At 40.6% G+C, this 15,024-nt stretch overlaps 2 protein-coding genes and 3 non-coding genes across 5 annotated transcripts; all 5 read left to right on the top strand.

The window, feature by feature from the left end:
- Positions 1 to 1,772: 1,772 nt before the first annotated feature.
- On the top strand, positions 1,773 to 6,652 carry rpl17 (ribosomal protein L17). Its single transcript, XM_044143890.1, has 7 exons — positions 1,773 to 1,849; positions 2,274 to 2,323; positions 2,502 to 2,542; positions 3,428 to 3,562; positions 3,735 to 3,833; positions 5,663 to 5,854; positions 6,575 to 6,652. Exons 2-7 carry the CDS (start codon positions 2,284 to 2,286, stop codon positions 6,620 to 6,622), a joined length of 555 nt encoding a protein of 184 aa, XP_043999825.1. The 5' UTR covers positions 1,773 to 1,849; positions 2,274 to 2,283; the 3' UTR covers positions 6,623 to 6,652.
- LOC122819777 lies at positions 2,369 to 2,434 on the top strand. Its single transcript, XR_006368667.1, has one exon. It is a non-coding gene; the product is annotated as a small nucleolar RNA SNORD58 (small nucleolar RNA).
- Positions 3,601 to 3,667, top strand: LOC122819774. Its single transcript, XR_006368664.1, has one exon. It is a non-coding gene; the product is annotated as a small nucleolar RNA SNORD58 (small nucleolar RNA).
- On the top strand, positions 6,442 to 6,509 carry LOC122819775. The gene has a single exon (XR_006368665.1). It is a non-coding gene; the product is annotated as a small nucleolar RNA SNORD58 (small nucleolar RNA).
- A 4,586-nt stretch (positions 6,653 to 11,238) lies between the features above and the next one.
- Positions 11,239 to 14,469, top strand: nkx6.1 (NK6 homeobox 1). Its single transcript, XM_044144479.1, has 3 exons — positions 11,239 to 12,345; positions 12,557 to 12,729; positions 13,243 to 14,469. Exons 1-3 carry the CDS (start codon positions 11,781 to 11,783, stop codon positions 13,486 to 13,488), a joined length of 984 nt encoding a protein of 327 aa, XP_044000414.1. The 5' UTR covers positions 11,239 to 11,780; the 3' UTR covers positions 13,489 to 14,469.
- The last annotated feature ends 555 nt before the right edge of the window (positions 14,470 to 15,024 follow it).

The following is a 15,024-nucleotide window of genomic DNA, read 5'->3' as shown; positions in this document are numbered from 1 at the left end:
TCTAGAGACTAAAAGGTTTGTCCAGCAGCTCAAGTGCATTCAAATTGGATAAGGACATTTGTAGAATTCAATTTTCAAGTCTTAACACTGATTCTGACAAGGATTTTGGGTCTGGACTTTGAATAGGCCATCCTTATACATTATAATGCTTTAATTTAAACCTTTTCCTAATTGAGGCTCTAAGTTTAGAGTCATTGTGCTGTGGCATCTCTTTCAAGGGAAAGTAAATCCACATTCCTGTATCATATTTTACAGGCTATCAGACTTTCCTGATCCTGTATTTAGCTCCATTGACCACGATTCACGTGGGGATGCTGTGTTCAGGGGCCATGCACTGTCAGATTTCTACTACTATTACCTTTTTTCTTGTAGCTCAGAAAGTTTAATTTTGATCTCATTTGATCAGGAGCCCCTTCGACCTTTTTCACGTGTCCTACAGTACTTCTAGCAAACTGCAACGTTCTTCCTGCTTCTGTTCCGTAAAGCCCAGCTCCTCCACAGCTCCCAAGGGAGTCTTATCTGCTTCCCTGATTAATGTTCTCCTTGGTCAGTCCGTCACTGACCAATAACAGACTGTCTTCATATTTTGGTGTTGTTCCATAATTTCTCCATGTTCAGATGATGGACTGACCAGAACTCAGAGGGATACTGCTGCTACAATAGCAATAACAGATTGTTGAATGCAGAATTAGCCCAAAATATACATTTCTAGACCATTTTTAACTAAAAACTGTCCTATTAAAATCTGACATTTGCTCAAATAAGCAACTTTAACCTAATAAATGAACAGTGGAAGTCAGTGTCATAAAGTGTGTGAATCTGACAGTAGATTCACACACATTTCGCATGTTACTCTGTTTTGTTCCAGATCTTACTGATAAACAAACACAACAAATCAAGATTAAGTGTAAGGACATTTTGCAGTATGTGGATGTTGACTATGTGCAAATGACTTACTAATAACTTAGAAGGTATAAGTGCTATTGCATCTTTAATTAGTTGTAACTATTGTTAACTTCCTGTTTGAGTGGTGATGCCTTTGTTTTGAAGGGACAATTTCCTGCTTTACTGGCAAAGCAGATTAATGGCAATCAGAAGACAAAAGATAAATTGTAACAGAGCTTATAAAATGAATCTCTATAATAAAGACAAAAGGTATAGTTATGATGTAAATAAGTACTTGTTTTAAATATTTGTAGTTTAAACTGCGCATTTCTTTATCAAAATATCAGAACTAAAGTTAACTTACGTTGTAAGAAACAAAAGTCAAGCTGTGTTAAAATTCATCTGTAAAGTATGCTGCATCTAATATGGCATCACTTGATTACAATATCTTTGTTTCTTCATGATCCATGTATCTAACACTGCAATAGTCTACTAAAGGCCTTTCTGTCAAACTAGAACAACGTTCTTCAGAAACACAATCGAACAGAAACAGAGTGGGTTGTTTTAAAATTGATTGTGGTATTTTCTAGTACTATAACGTTAAATAATAACACGACTTGACTGAAACCAAGATAAATTAGTGGTATCCAAATGCAGAGTATTAAAAAATACAAAACGGACAAAACGTGTTGGTTTCTGAGGGTGTGAGCGCTGACTGAACAGATAAGGATTATCTGAGCCTAGCTGAACAGGATATAGTTTATGTGTTACCGCTTTTAAGAAACCAAATGCTTAATTAAGATAGGAAATTTGAAAAACCCCGGTTTAATCCATTTACCTAGTTTTGTGAAACAGTCCTCTGATCATTGCCTCCGCCTGACCAGCAGGGGACGGTAAACTAAGAGGACGCAGAAGAAGAGTTGCACAGGCTACGGTACTTCCTCTTCCCACTGCGGCCTCAGAGGTGAGGATCTTAGATTTTATTTCAAGGAGCAGAATCTGCTCTTAATCTCTTTTAAATATTCTCCATCCAATGTTTTAACGCACTCTGTTTCATTTATTGATAACAAACAACCAATCTGGCGTCATATGTCTGAGTTGGAAGGCGTAGATTATAGATTATATGTTAAATAGTGTGAAGACGCCGGGTTAGGTCGCTGTTGTAGCTCTCCGCCATGTTGGCTACATGTGATGATACACACTTAAACACTCTTTTTTTTAAAGAATATTAACGACATATTCTTTCTCAAGACAGTGCCGAATTTACGTTTTTGTTGGTTTTGGTGCCATTTGTTTTACTAAATTGAGTAGGAACTAAGATTAGCGTGTTTTCTTGCTGAGCTGAAGGAGGGGGCTCAATGAAAACCTTGACCGTGTTTGTGTTGCAGGTATCTGAAAATGGTCCGCTACTCTCTCGACCCCGAGAACCCTACTAAATGTGAGTAAAACCTGCAGCAGGGTCTGGGTTCTGGGCTTCGTTCGGTGGCTGTGATGACTCTTAGGACACCTTTGGATTAATCGTGAAAAGAACTTATTAAACCTGAGCTACACAGTACTGAGGCAGTGAGCGTTGAACTAGCTGCTGGGTTGTTACATGTCTTCATTTTTCGTTTCAGCATGCAAGGCGAGGGGCTCCAACCTCCGGGTTCACTTCAAGGTAAGCTGTCCACATGTTGGCTCAAACTGGCTTTACCTTATTTTATGTGTCTTTATAAAATTGCTGAGAAGGCAAGAGACCTACTCTCTTTTTAAGTAGTTAGCTTTTTAATATGACATTCTGTTACACAACAGTAGGTTTTTCTTTAAGTTGTGGAAATTGTCAAAATGCTTCATCAAACTTTAAACCTCTGAGTGTCTGCCAGAAACTCAGTATTCCTGATAGACACTGAGTTTCTGGTTTTAGGTGTTTCAGACTTAGTCTTCCTCCTGATTTGTTCTAATGCCACAGCCCTAGATATGCTAAGTAGCAGTAGGTTATTAGAAGTTGCTTTTCTGCAGTGAGGTCATGTGAAGCAGTTTTATATACTGTGATGGTCAAACAGTTTTATATACTGTGATGGTCAAACAGGTCTAGCTCTAGCTGCTGTGTTTTGGAGGCATTTGGATTTGTTGGTTTGGTGGGGGGGCATTCAGTGCATTATTTTTTTGTCTCCATCTTAATTTTGTTTTCATTATGAAAAGAATAATGACAATAAAGGATGATCAAATGTACTTGGATGCTGTTACAGTTCAGAGCTCTACATTGAGTTAAACTGTCTTTTAAACCAACCCTAGGAAATGTAGTTCAACCTGTAGGGTCCAGGGACCCTATAGGTGTTAATTCTGCATCTTTTTCTAGAATCATATCAGGTTTAGTGTTTAAATTTAGACTTTTTAAAATTTACATGGCTGACCAACGGACACGTCTCTGTACAAAGTTGGAAGGTTTTGAACTTGTTGAACTTTTGCTTGTTTCAACTCTGTTTAATATCACCAGGTTTTTCTCCAGTCTCTAAACAAATGAGTTTTACTCAACTGTTGTGCTTTATGTTTTCCCCAACAGAACACCCGTGAGACAGCCCAGGCCATCAAGGGCATGCACATCCGCAAAGCCAACAAGTACCTGAGGGACGTCATCGTCAAGCACCAGTGTGTTCCCTTCCGTCGCTACAATGGTGGAGTGGGCCGCTGTGCTCAGGTTAGACCCAGCACCAACACCTGGAGAGGGCGTACAGGCTGCCATGATGACCTTCTTAGGACACCTTTGGATTAATGATGAAAACAAACTCTTAGTCTGAGCAGCGATGGGGGGAAACTTTGAGACTGAATGGGAAGGATTGTGCCTCTTCTAATTGGTTTGTTGTTTCCAGGCCAAGCAGTTCGGTTGGACTCAGGGTCGCTGGCCCAAGAAAAGCGCAGAGTTCCTGCTGCACATGCTCAAGAATGCAGAGAGCAACGCTGAGCTGAAGGTGAGTCCAGGTCCAGTATCAGACGGGCCATACAGCACATGGCACAGATGTACAAAACATCAGTATGTCTCCATTAGTTCTGTCCTGTAATGTTAGTTTCTGAGAATGTTTTTCTCCAATTCCATTAAAAATTATATTTAGCTGCATATCTTGATGCCAACTGAAATTATAATACCACTGAAAAATAAATCCAGTAATTGAAACCAATTTATTACAGTGATTTATTTTCTATATTGCTTTCTGATTATCTTAATAACTGGCTGAGTACAACTCTGTTATTATCTCAGAAACTCAGAATATTCAAAAAAATCTATATATGTAAAGAAACCTGTCCAGTGTTTCCCATCTCGACTTGAACATTGCAGCCTTTTTGATATATTTAGTACAGAAATGAATCGCAACAGGCCAAAATAAGTCAGGCTTTTTAAGTATTGTGATCAGCCAGAAAATTGCAATCGGTGCACCCTCACTTTCTTTTAATATCAACAATAATAACTGTTTCTCCTGCTACTTGCAGGAGAGCAAACTGCCACCATTACAACACCACCAACCATGTTTAACCCTCCTTCAGTCTTAAGAGACTGGGTCATTGGGATCCCACAAGTTTTTTGGTCTAGCAGGGTCGCACATTTACAAGGTTTTTGTGTGTGTGTGGTTTCGGAAACTGACGGTTTTCCAGGATAACGCCCTCATCCAGCCCCTGTTTTCCTGCTATCCTGCTGTGACATTTGCCTCGCTCCTCCAGAGTTTTAGCACTGATATACTTGTGACTGTTTTTCTGTTGGCTCTCTCTGATGGAGAGAGCGCATGTTCACTGGCGTGTGAGCTCACCTGGCTCAGGGTGTGTGAGGATCAGTGATGAGAACATGTTTTTCAGTCAGTAGCCTGAAGTGGTGAGAGAATTGAGGCCTGAGTTGGATTGTAGGGAAAACACTGAGAAACATCAAATGGTTTTCTGGCAGCTTCATGTAGGCTTGAGTTGAAAAATGAAGAGTTGAGGTATAATAACCTAAATATAGGGAAGTTTTATTGTTTCATATTCAATTTGAGTATGATTTTGTGGTTAAATAATTAAATAAAAATATATCTATATAGAAACACAGCAACTTTATGAAATCCTGATTTTTCTTCCCAGTGTTGTGACTGGAAATCGATACCAGCTGCATGCTGGTATTCAAGCACATGCTTCATTTTAAGGTGGTAAAACAAACTGCTCATATTTTTGCAGGAAGTGTCACTCACACACTTTGGAGATGAGCTTTTTCTTCTCCTGGTCTGTTTAACCCTCCATTGGTCATTTAGACCTCAGTGGTTTTTAGTCAGGGCAGTCTGGTGGGGTCACACCGACCCCTCGTGTTCTTTTACAAGGTTTATTCTTTGCTGTCTGTGATATCTGCAACACTCCTGGGCATTGTGCTAAGAGCGCTGAAGATGAACCAACTCCAGATAGTCAACATTTTGCACGGCCTTTTTAACCAGCTCTTACCTTCTCAGCCTGCTGATTACATCAACAAGTGTTACTGCGGTTAGCCGGTAGACTGCAGAACTCTATCGTAGAGCAAATCGCTACTGTTTCTACCATATACATACACATCACATATTCCTATCAGCTGGTTAGTCAGGCTATCTGCTCTGGTAGGACTTCAGTGTTTACTCCATAAATATCAGTTTAATTTTTCTGCTGTCAGTAGTTGTGAGACAGTGTTCTTTTAAAACCTTGGTGTCCCTTGACATCTAATTTCATATTTTCATCACATATTCACTCTGGTTTCATATCTTATTTGTGATTTGTGACAACTTCTCAGATTTGACCCAATCTGTGGTTTCAGGGTCTGGACGTGGACTCTCTGGTCATCGAACACATCCAGGTCAACAAGGCCCCCAAGATGAGGAGACGCACATACCGCGCCCACGGCCGCATCAACCCCTACATGAGCTCACCGTGCCACATCGAGATGATCCTCACCGAGAAGGAGCAGATCGTCCCCAAGCCAGAGGAGGAGGTCGCCCAGAAGAAAAAGGTGCAGTACAGACGTTGAGTGAAGAGCTCAGAGCAGCAGGATACAGCTCAGGCTCCTGAAGCCCCTTCTCCACAGCCGAGGTTTTAACCGGTTCTTACCCAGAATGCCTCACCCGCACCCGTGTCATTACCAGATCCTTCACTTCCGTCCTCTTTTCTGTACCAATGTAGAGGTGGTACTAACTAGAACTAACCAGGTAACCAGGCAAACGTCTTGATTGCCTGGTTACCTGGCAGTCGAGGTGACCAGGCACAGTGTGGGATGCACAGTGAGACTGCAGTAGATGGTGAGCTGCAAGTCAGTAATTCCAAATGGTCAAATCTTTAGGTCCAAACCTTTTTATCAATTATAGCATTAACTGGACGGGGCAGCAGACAAAATATACAGAGATTTCAGAGAAGCTGGCTGCCCAAGGGGACAGAGTGACCCCACCAGAGTGGGGACACATTCTGAGAAACACACCCAACCAGACCAGAACCAAAGCAGAACATACCCGGCTAGGGAGAAACCGGACAGTGGAGAAGGGGCTTCAGACCCAACCAGCTGTATGACTGAACACACCCACTCACTGAGGCACTCTTTAATGGTTGCAATGATGACTACTTAGGACACCTTTGGATTCCCCATGAAAATAAATGGTAACATTCTGAGCAACTAAGCAGTAAAGTTTTCCTTCCTGTCATTACAGAGTCTGTATTAACAGAGTGTCTCTGTCTGCAGGTTTCACAGAAGAAGCTGAAGAAGCAGAAGCTGATGGCACGCGAGTAAATTCTAATAAAAAGCTGTCTTATAATATGAGTCCAGACTCTGAGTCTTTATTTTTCTTTATCTACTGAATACCTGAGGTTTGTCCCATAAAGGCTGTTAATTCAGAGAGATTACCTGCAGGGCCTAAGTTGAGGAATTCTGTTTACAGTAGAAGTGGCTTTAGTCACATGAACGCTTCCTGTTTGATCAGCTGCTGTAAACATGCAGCAGATGGTTAAAATATAGCCTCTTCCCAAACTATACAGCTTAGTTTACCAATTGAATTGACTGAGATATTAGTTCCAGTTTGTTTTATTGAACTGTACAAACTGCCAAGAGTTTTAGTGATCAGGACATGGTAAACCTGGAGCAGAGAAAACTAGTTTTCTCTAGTTTCAAATCATTTAGAGTCATCCTGCGGGGGTAGGGGAGACTGAGGCGTTTTTCATATTTAGGATTACTACTTCAATGCAACCTTGGTTTGGCTGCAACATATCTGCTTATATTTCAGGATGATGTTCATCCCTTCAAAGAGTCAGAGTTAAAAAATAGAAAAAACACCTCACGGCTCAACTTACCCCAAAATGGGACAAGTTGAGTCGCGTATCTAAAAACACATCATCTCCCCATCCCTCACTGACCACCTTCTCTAAATGTCACTTTCCTATCAAGCACATTTTATTTGTGATACACAATTCATGGGATACAACAACTTTTTGTAGTAGATTTCTGCTAAACAGGTGTTTGGCTGAAAAAGCCCTACAGATTGCTTTTTAGTGGCCTTGGGAAGCAAATGTTAGCATTTGGAAAGAAATCTAAAAATTGAATCCTTGTAGAATCATAGTTTAATATGTTTGGCAAGTTGAGACTCCAAGGAAACTAAGAAACTCCTTTTAGCCTCTGCTTCTCCATCAGAACCTGTCTTTCTCAAAAGTACTTTGTTTGATCTCTGTGTCTACTGTGTCATTCTGCCTATTTTTGCATGATTTGCTTCTGGTCAAACAGACTAATTCCACTGGTGGCTCCCCTACTTGTTCAGCACTTGTATACCAGCTCCATCTATCCATTATGCAACGTTTCTCCTTGTCGGGTCTCCAGGGGGCTGGTGCCAATGTCCAGCGGGTGAGAGCTGCGGCCCACCCTGGACAGGTCTAGCACAAGTCATATATAGAACAAATTTAAAATGATTAGTCTAAACAAAAAGCTCACTTTCAAGAATGAAAAACATTTTTTAAGAAAAGTCAAATCATCTTACCTTTACAAACGTCACTGAATGATGCCTTCTAATTAGTACAATTGCTTTTATTGTATCACGTTATGAGTTGTTTTTAACCATTTCCTTCCAACAAGGGGTGGCTCAATTTATCCCTGATAAGCATATTCATTTCTAAGTCTTAGTATATTGAATAATAATAATGAATTCTAGTTTAGATTAAAATCCTAGATCTTAAAGACTGATTTCATATTTTTTGTAATAGTTCTTTGATTTTATTTAGAAATACTAGATTTTCATAGAAAAGTATTTGCTGTTACAGGTGGTGTCCACACGGGGGCCCTAGTGGATCGTCAGCTGTCAGGCGTTTGAAAGAGCAGGTGTCCTGTTTGCACTAGATGGTTCTTTGCTACTAAGACTTAAATTTTTCCATTTTCACCTGTGCTGCAGACTGCTAACCTGGTTCATCTGCATCCAGAAAGAAGAGTTTAACTGGGTTCCCAGAAAAAATACACTAGGAGTATTTTTTTTATTCAATAGACACAGTGAAAATAAGAAACTTTCTGTCCTGCCTGAAATTAAACGTTAGAGCCAAGTTTTTCATGAGTAAAGATGTGTGTAGGGAACAGGTATCACGGTGGAAATGTACGTATTTCCCCCTCAACATGTAGGAAGAGAAACTCTTAACATGAACATGTGACTGTAGATCCTGAGAGCTCTAATTCCTTCTGTCCAAATCCTCTAATAATCCACCAGTGGTTGCATGAACAAAAAATCAGATCCACTCACTTTATTCAATATGTTTACAGGCAAAGAACTTCTTTTTTACAATGTAATATACATTGTAAAAAACTATCAAATTAGGTCAAACTATCAAATTATTAACCTTAGGCTGAGGCAAAACAGCCAGCAGCTGCTGCAGGATGTTCACATTTCATCCAAGATTACCTCATAAAGTTCCTGGCTGATGCAATGGCGATGCCCAGATGATCCAGCTGGAGTGTGAGCTCAAAACGTCTCATTGGACTACAGAACATCCTTTCTATCCAGGCAATACGAGACAAATGTGTTGAAGCCTTTTCTGCCACTGTGGGCAACACGTGCAGAGAAATCAGAGATCTAGAGTTTCCTAATTTTTCCGAGTTTTAAGCAGCATGGATCTTATGGCTCATCCACTCGTGGAATGAAAGCTTTCTACTGGTTAATGAGGATCATTTTTGAGTCGTTTATTTGCTTCTATAAGGTTACTGCACATTTGTGCTATGCTTTCTGTTAACACACAGATAGTCACTGTGATGAGGATCAGTCGATGGGGAATTTTTCTTGAACATCATCTTTACACTTGATCAATTTGATAAGTAGAATCTCCAAAAACTGGCTGGGATTTTAAAAATTAATAGGATGAATTATGAATGTGATCAATTTTAAAGCCTTTAATCTTCTGCCTGTTCCTTTATGTAAAACTTTTAAATTCCAAACAGTAATGACCACAAACTGGATCAATACTTATGAGTCTTTGTATTATTAATATTATTAGTAAAACAGTATTGGTTGTGCAATGATATCAATATGATAAATTATACAGAACTGTATCCTTAACTCACTTTTTAATGACATCTGACATTTAAGGAATCTGTTTTCATTTGTACAGAATGAACCACAAACCAAACCTAATAATTAAATATTCACAATTAAGATAGGAGCATAAAAGGTAAAAAATAAAAGAGGTCAATTTAATAAATAAAGATATATTTTCTGAATATACTATAGTCATTATCTAAAATTTGTTTGAATATTTCATTGAATATGCCAAAATAATATTTGCAGGTTAGAAAGATTATTTTAAATTTGTAAAAAAAAAGAAAAAAAAAAGAGAGAGAACAGAATTAAATCGAATCCTCAGTTCAAACCAAACTCCTCTTTATCTTTTCCGCTCAACATAAATACCTCAGCTTGTCTCACTCTTAGTGCTGCAAAACAAAGCAGCGCACTGACGCAAAAAGGCACGTTCACGGAACACATGTAAACACCGGCGCTTAATGACTATCTCAAATTGAAATAGAAACATTTCTCTTTTATCACCTCAAGTTAAAAATTAAAGGTCTGGTCTGAGGATATAAAAGTCACATATTTAGCTGATTCAGTGTGGACCGATTTCCTCTTTAGTAACCTGGAGGATGCGTTGTGAGAAAAGCTGGAGCTGCTGCAATTTTTCCACACCAACTTCCTGCTAAAGGTTGTCAGCAGGCCTGGCTCTGCTGGAGCTCTCTTCCTAATTTAGAGGAATTATTTCTTCTTTCTGTCCCCACATGCTTTATCAGTAGGTCAAACTGTTGCAGTCAGTAACTTGATGGAATCAGCTGGACTTTAATTCTCACCAAATGCCATTCAACCAAATCAAAGAGCTGCGTTGTACAACTGGATTGATCTGGAACACGTGTAGATGTATTTTATAGTTTAATCGAAAACTGAATAGCACTAATAGTGAAGTCGATGCAGTCTGCAGGGTTTCCTTACCCTAAACTTTTTTTTTTTATCTTTGAATAATTTTGATAATTAGTATAAATTTGAATTGAAGTGAAATATTTTTTTGTTTGTTTTGTCTTGGGATCATATATGTTCTAGAATTGAATTGAATTGTTTGGTAAATCAGATTGGAATAGCTAAACGAATCTGAAAACTTGCACATAATGTGACTGAAGATTAACTTTTTTTGTTTTGTTTTGTAAAGCGCCTTGAGATCACATTTATTTGTTTATTTCCATGGTCAGCGCCATGGAAATAAACACAATTTAATCAAATGAATTATTTTCTTAGTAATTATTAGAGCACGTGATAGATTATAGACCTCTACATAAATATTTTATTTACTAGTCGGAAGAGTTTGGGGAGACGCTTTGATAGTGTGTGTGTGTGTGTGTGTGTGTGTGTGTGTGTGTGTGTGTGTGTTCCGATCACATGAACATCTCCCAATCGGAATATAAGTGCTTTGGTCTCCGCCCCCTCTGTGGCTGAACCATTCTCGGGAACTAACCTGGAACCCCGCTCGTCACCGGTATGTGATTAAAAAGTCAACTTGAACAGAAACCTTACGGAAGCCTGCGGGAGACACTTTAAGGCCCATCTAGTCAAATGATGCTGAAAATCACAAAAGTACAAGTAGGCCTACATAAAAATAATACTGAAATATTTCATTTAATAAAATTCCCACATGTGTAATAATTAACCTTCAGCTTCAAGAGGCTCTCAGTGACTCATTTTATTGTGTAAAAACCTAAAACCAAGTGTAACTCCTGGTGGAAGAGAATCAGCTGCTGTCTGTTCCTCTTTACTCTCAGCCTCCTTATTGCAGCCTGTTGCTCATCCTGCAGCAATCATCGATCTGCAGGTGAAATATACACTTTTTAACTTGTTTATATTTTGAATCATTATAATCATTATCATCAAATGTGATTATGTTTCTCTTCAGTTTTTTTTTCCTGCTCTCGTGTCGCGGTTCTTGTCCCCTCTTTGATTTCTGCTCATTAAATCAGAGCATCGCTGAACCAATCAAAAGCCGCGGTGAATCTTAGTGGACTGCATCACGGCCGGGTCACCCAATCCAAACAAAGACCCCCAGCTCCATTCACACACGCGCACTCCCCACCCCACACTTCGGCTCTTCGTCTCCTCTCAAAGTTTGGTTCGCAGCTGATGAAGATGCTGAGCTGATGATCCTTTTTGATGGTCTCCTCCAGCCTGCCGGACAGACCAGATCGGTTCCCGGACCTGAACCGGACCCGAACACAAACGGAACTTCGTCCTGCTTTCCTGGAGCATTTGGGATTTGGATTCTGCCCGTTGACTGAGATGGGCTTTGAGTCCAGAAAGAAAGTGAAGCTGTTTTAGTTGAAGTCTGGATTCTGGAGATTGGCCCCCGCAGCCCCATCCCCAGTCCTCTCGGGCCTCCCTCTCTCAGAGGCGGTAATGCTAGCGGTGGGTCAGATGGACGGGTCCCGACAGAGCGCCTTCCTCCTCAGCACTCCACCTCTGGCAGCTCTGCACAGCATGACCGAGATGAAGACCCCCCTCTACCCGGCCTATCCCCTCTCCACCTGTCCCAACTCCTCCACCTCTCCCGCCACCACATCTCCCAACCCAGGCGGCATGGCCGTGTCTTCCCCCGGGATCAAGAGTTCCACCGGGCTGTCTTCGGGCCTCGGCTCCCCGCAGCAGTGCTCCTCTGCAACTCCGCACGGAATTAACGACATCCTCAACCGTCCGGTCGTCTCCTCAGCTGGCACCACGGCGGTCGTAGCAGCTGCAGCCGCCGCCGCCTCCTCATCTGCTGGGATTCTGTCTGGACTGCCCAGGTTCAGCAGCCTCAGCCCGCCGCCACCTCCCGGACTTTACTTCAGCCCCAGCGCGGCGGCTGTGGCCGTGGCCCGGTACCCAAAGCCGCTGGCAGATCTCCCGGGAAGGACGCCGATCTTTTGGCCAGGAGTTATGCAAAGTCCGCACTGGAGAGACGCCAGGTTCGCTTGTTCACCCCGTAAGTGATAAATAAATAAATACATGAATAAAAAATATATAATGTTACAATATCACTACTTGATTTTCCTTTACATATACGGATAAAATTAAGTTATCGAAAAGTTAATATTGCAGCATTTTATAACTCGTTCTGAATTATTTTCTAATTTGTGTTCCTTAAGAACTATGAAATAATTAGTCCCAAAATTGTTTCCATGTTTGTGTTGCAGATCAGAACTCAGTATTACTGGACAAAGATGGGAAAAGGAAGCACACTCGGCCCACTTTCTCTGGGCAGCAGATCTTTGCGCTGGAAAAGACTTTTGAACAAACCAAATATCTGGCGGGGCCAGAGAGAGCGCGGCTGGCCTACTCTCTGGGGATGACCGAGAGCCAAGTGAAGGTAACTCAGAAAGAGAGCCGGAGAGCGGGCAGCACACACACACACACACACACACACACACACGCATACACACACACACGCACGCACACACACACACACACACACACACACACACACACACACACACACACACACACACACACCCACTGGCTCACTCGGGTTTATTCTCTACGCTGAAAAGAATCTAAATAATTATTTTTGACACTTTCAGATGACCAAAATTGAATCAATGTAAATTATGTCAGATGACTAAGATTTTGCCTAAATTAGTTATTAATATTTTCTGGTTTTGTTTTTCTTTGGTTTAGAAAATGACTGAATTCATTAAAGGAGCTGAAACTGTCCTCTCTTCGATATTTTCTGCAATTTATAGTAATATTTTCCACTCAATTATTCCGATTGTGCGGCGGTGCTAACATATAAGATATAAAACACATGGAAGAGCTGAAACGTGTGTGTGTGTGTGTGTGTGTGTGCGCGTGCCCACGCGTGTGTGCGTGTATGTCCGGCCAGGTGTGGTTCCAGAACAGAAGGACCAAGTGGAGGAAGAAGCACGCAGCGGAAATGGCCTCCGCGAAGAAGAAGCAGGACTCGGAGACGGAGCGGCTCAAAGGAACGTCGGACAACGAAGAGGAGGACGACGACTATAACAAACCTCTGGACCCGAACTCGGACGATGAAAAGATCACACAACTGCTGAAAAAACACAAACCGGGCTCTGCGCTGCTGATGCACACATCTGAAAACGACAGCTCTTAATTCACTTCTATTTCCTGTTCCGAGGAGGATCTGGCGGGACGAACTCATGGATTCGGTTCACTTTGTGAATGTTTTTCTGCGAGGCGAAAGAGGATACACACTTCCGGTTCACAGAGAAGACTTTAGCTGTAAATAGAAGCGTGAGTTGTATGAATAGAAATTGCTATTGAATCATTGCTGTGAATAATTTATGTGTAGTTTTTTTTCTTATTTGTTTTGTACAGAAGCGATTCTCCCAGATCAGCGGTAAACACATTTTAGTTTTGATCTGACAGCAGAGGTATTTTTTTTCTGTCTGTCCCTGAACGCCTCTTGATCTATCAGATAAAACCGCAGCTGCACCTGAGGTCGCTAACACCCCCCCACACACACGCGCACGCACACACACACACACACACACACACACACACACCCACACACACTGGTGAACCCTGTGAAGCTGTGGAAGCGGCCTGCAGCAGCTTCATGTAAAGCACTTTTATTTAATAAAAACTCTAAAGCTGGCTCGTTGTTTCCAACCGACGCATTCAATCAAAGCTGGAGTTTTATAAATTTGTCGCCATTTTAACCTAACACAGCCTGTTTATTATTTATATTAATGTTGTTATTATCAGGACCTTTTAAATATGTTTGAGATTAAACGAAAGGCTATTTTAAAAAGTTTTTTTATTCTTAAAAAATGCTTCCGAATGGTGACCATTCCTTCCTGAAGAGCAGAGTGAATTGGGGTTAATTCGGTGCGGGTCCACTGCCCTCTGGAGGCGCTGATCAGGGCCTGAAAACGGGCGAGGTCAAGCTGAGGTCCAGACCGGAAAACCGAGGCTCCTCAGCGGGCAGCGGGCTGCTCTCTGTCGGCTTCAAACTCAAATGCTCCGCGGGGTTTATTAGGACACACTGCACAGTGTGTCCTAATAAAATATATATTTTAAACTAAATATAGGCTACCTGGGAATGCGCTATTTTTCACCTAGTTTGGTGTATTAAAATCCACACATTCTCTATTCTCTCGTATTAATTGGATTTTTATGCTGTGCGAAATTCTTAATTGTAATCAGTACTTACGCTAAATATCTATTTAATTTTTCTAACTTTTAAATATATTTGTGCAAAAATATTCCTACACTACTGAAGTGGCGGCCCTTATTTGTCTATTCAACCATAACTGCTTTGTGGCAGTTATGGTTATTTAATCAAATCAAAGCGAGTTACTGCTGTCAGGTAGATCCGAAACTATATATATGTATATGTATATATGTATATATGTATATGTATATATATATATATATATATATATATATATATATAATTCTTCCCGAGTTTTTGATATCTTCCAAATGGAGAAACAATCCATAAATTTAGTTTTTCTGAGAACCCAAAATCTATTTTCTAGCTTTAACTGGATGTTATGGGTTTCGTTCTAAACAGGGCGTTAAATATAACAACAACAACAATAACAACAACAACAACAACAATAATAATAATAATAATAATAATAATAATAATAGCTATTATTATTATTATTATTATTATTATTAT

The sequence above is a fragment of the Gambusia affinis genome, linkage group LG17 (genome assembly GCF_019740435.1).
Source record: "Gambusia affinis linkage group LG17, SWU_Gaff_1.0, whole genome shotgun sequence".
Lineage (NCBI taxonomy): Eukaryota > Metazoa > Chordata > Actinopteri > Cyprinodontiformes > Poeciliidae > Gambusia > Gambusia affinis.
This window is presented reverse-complemented; position numbering and strand designations above follow the sequence as displayed.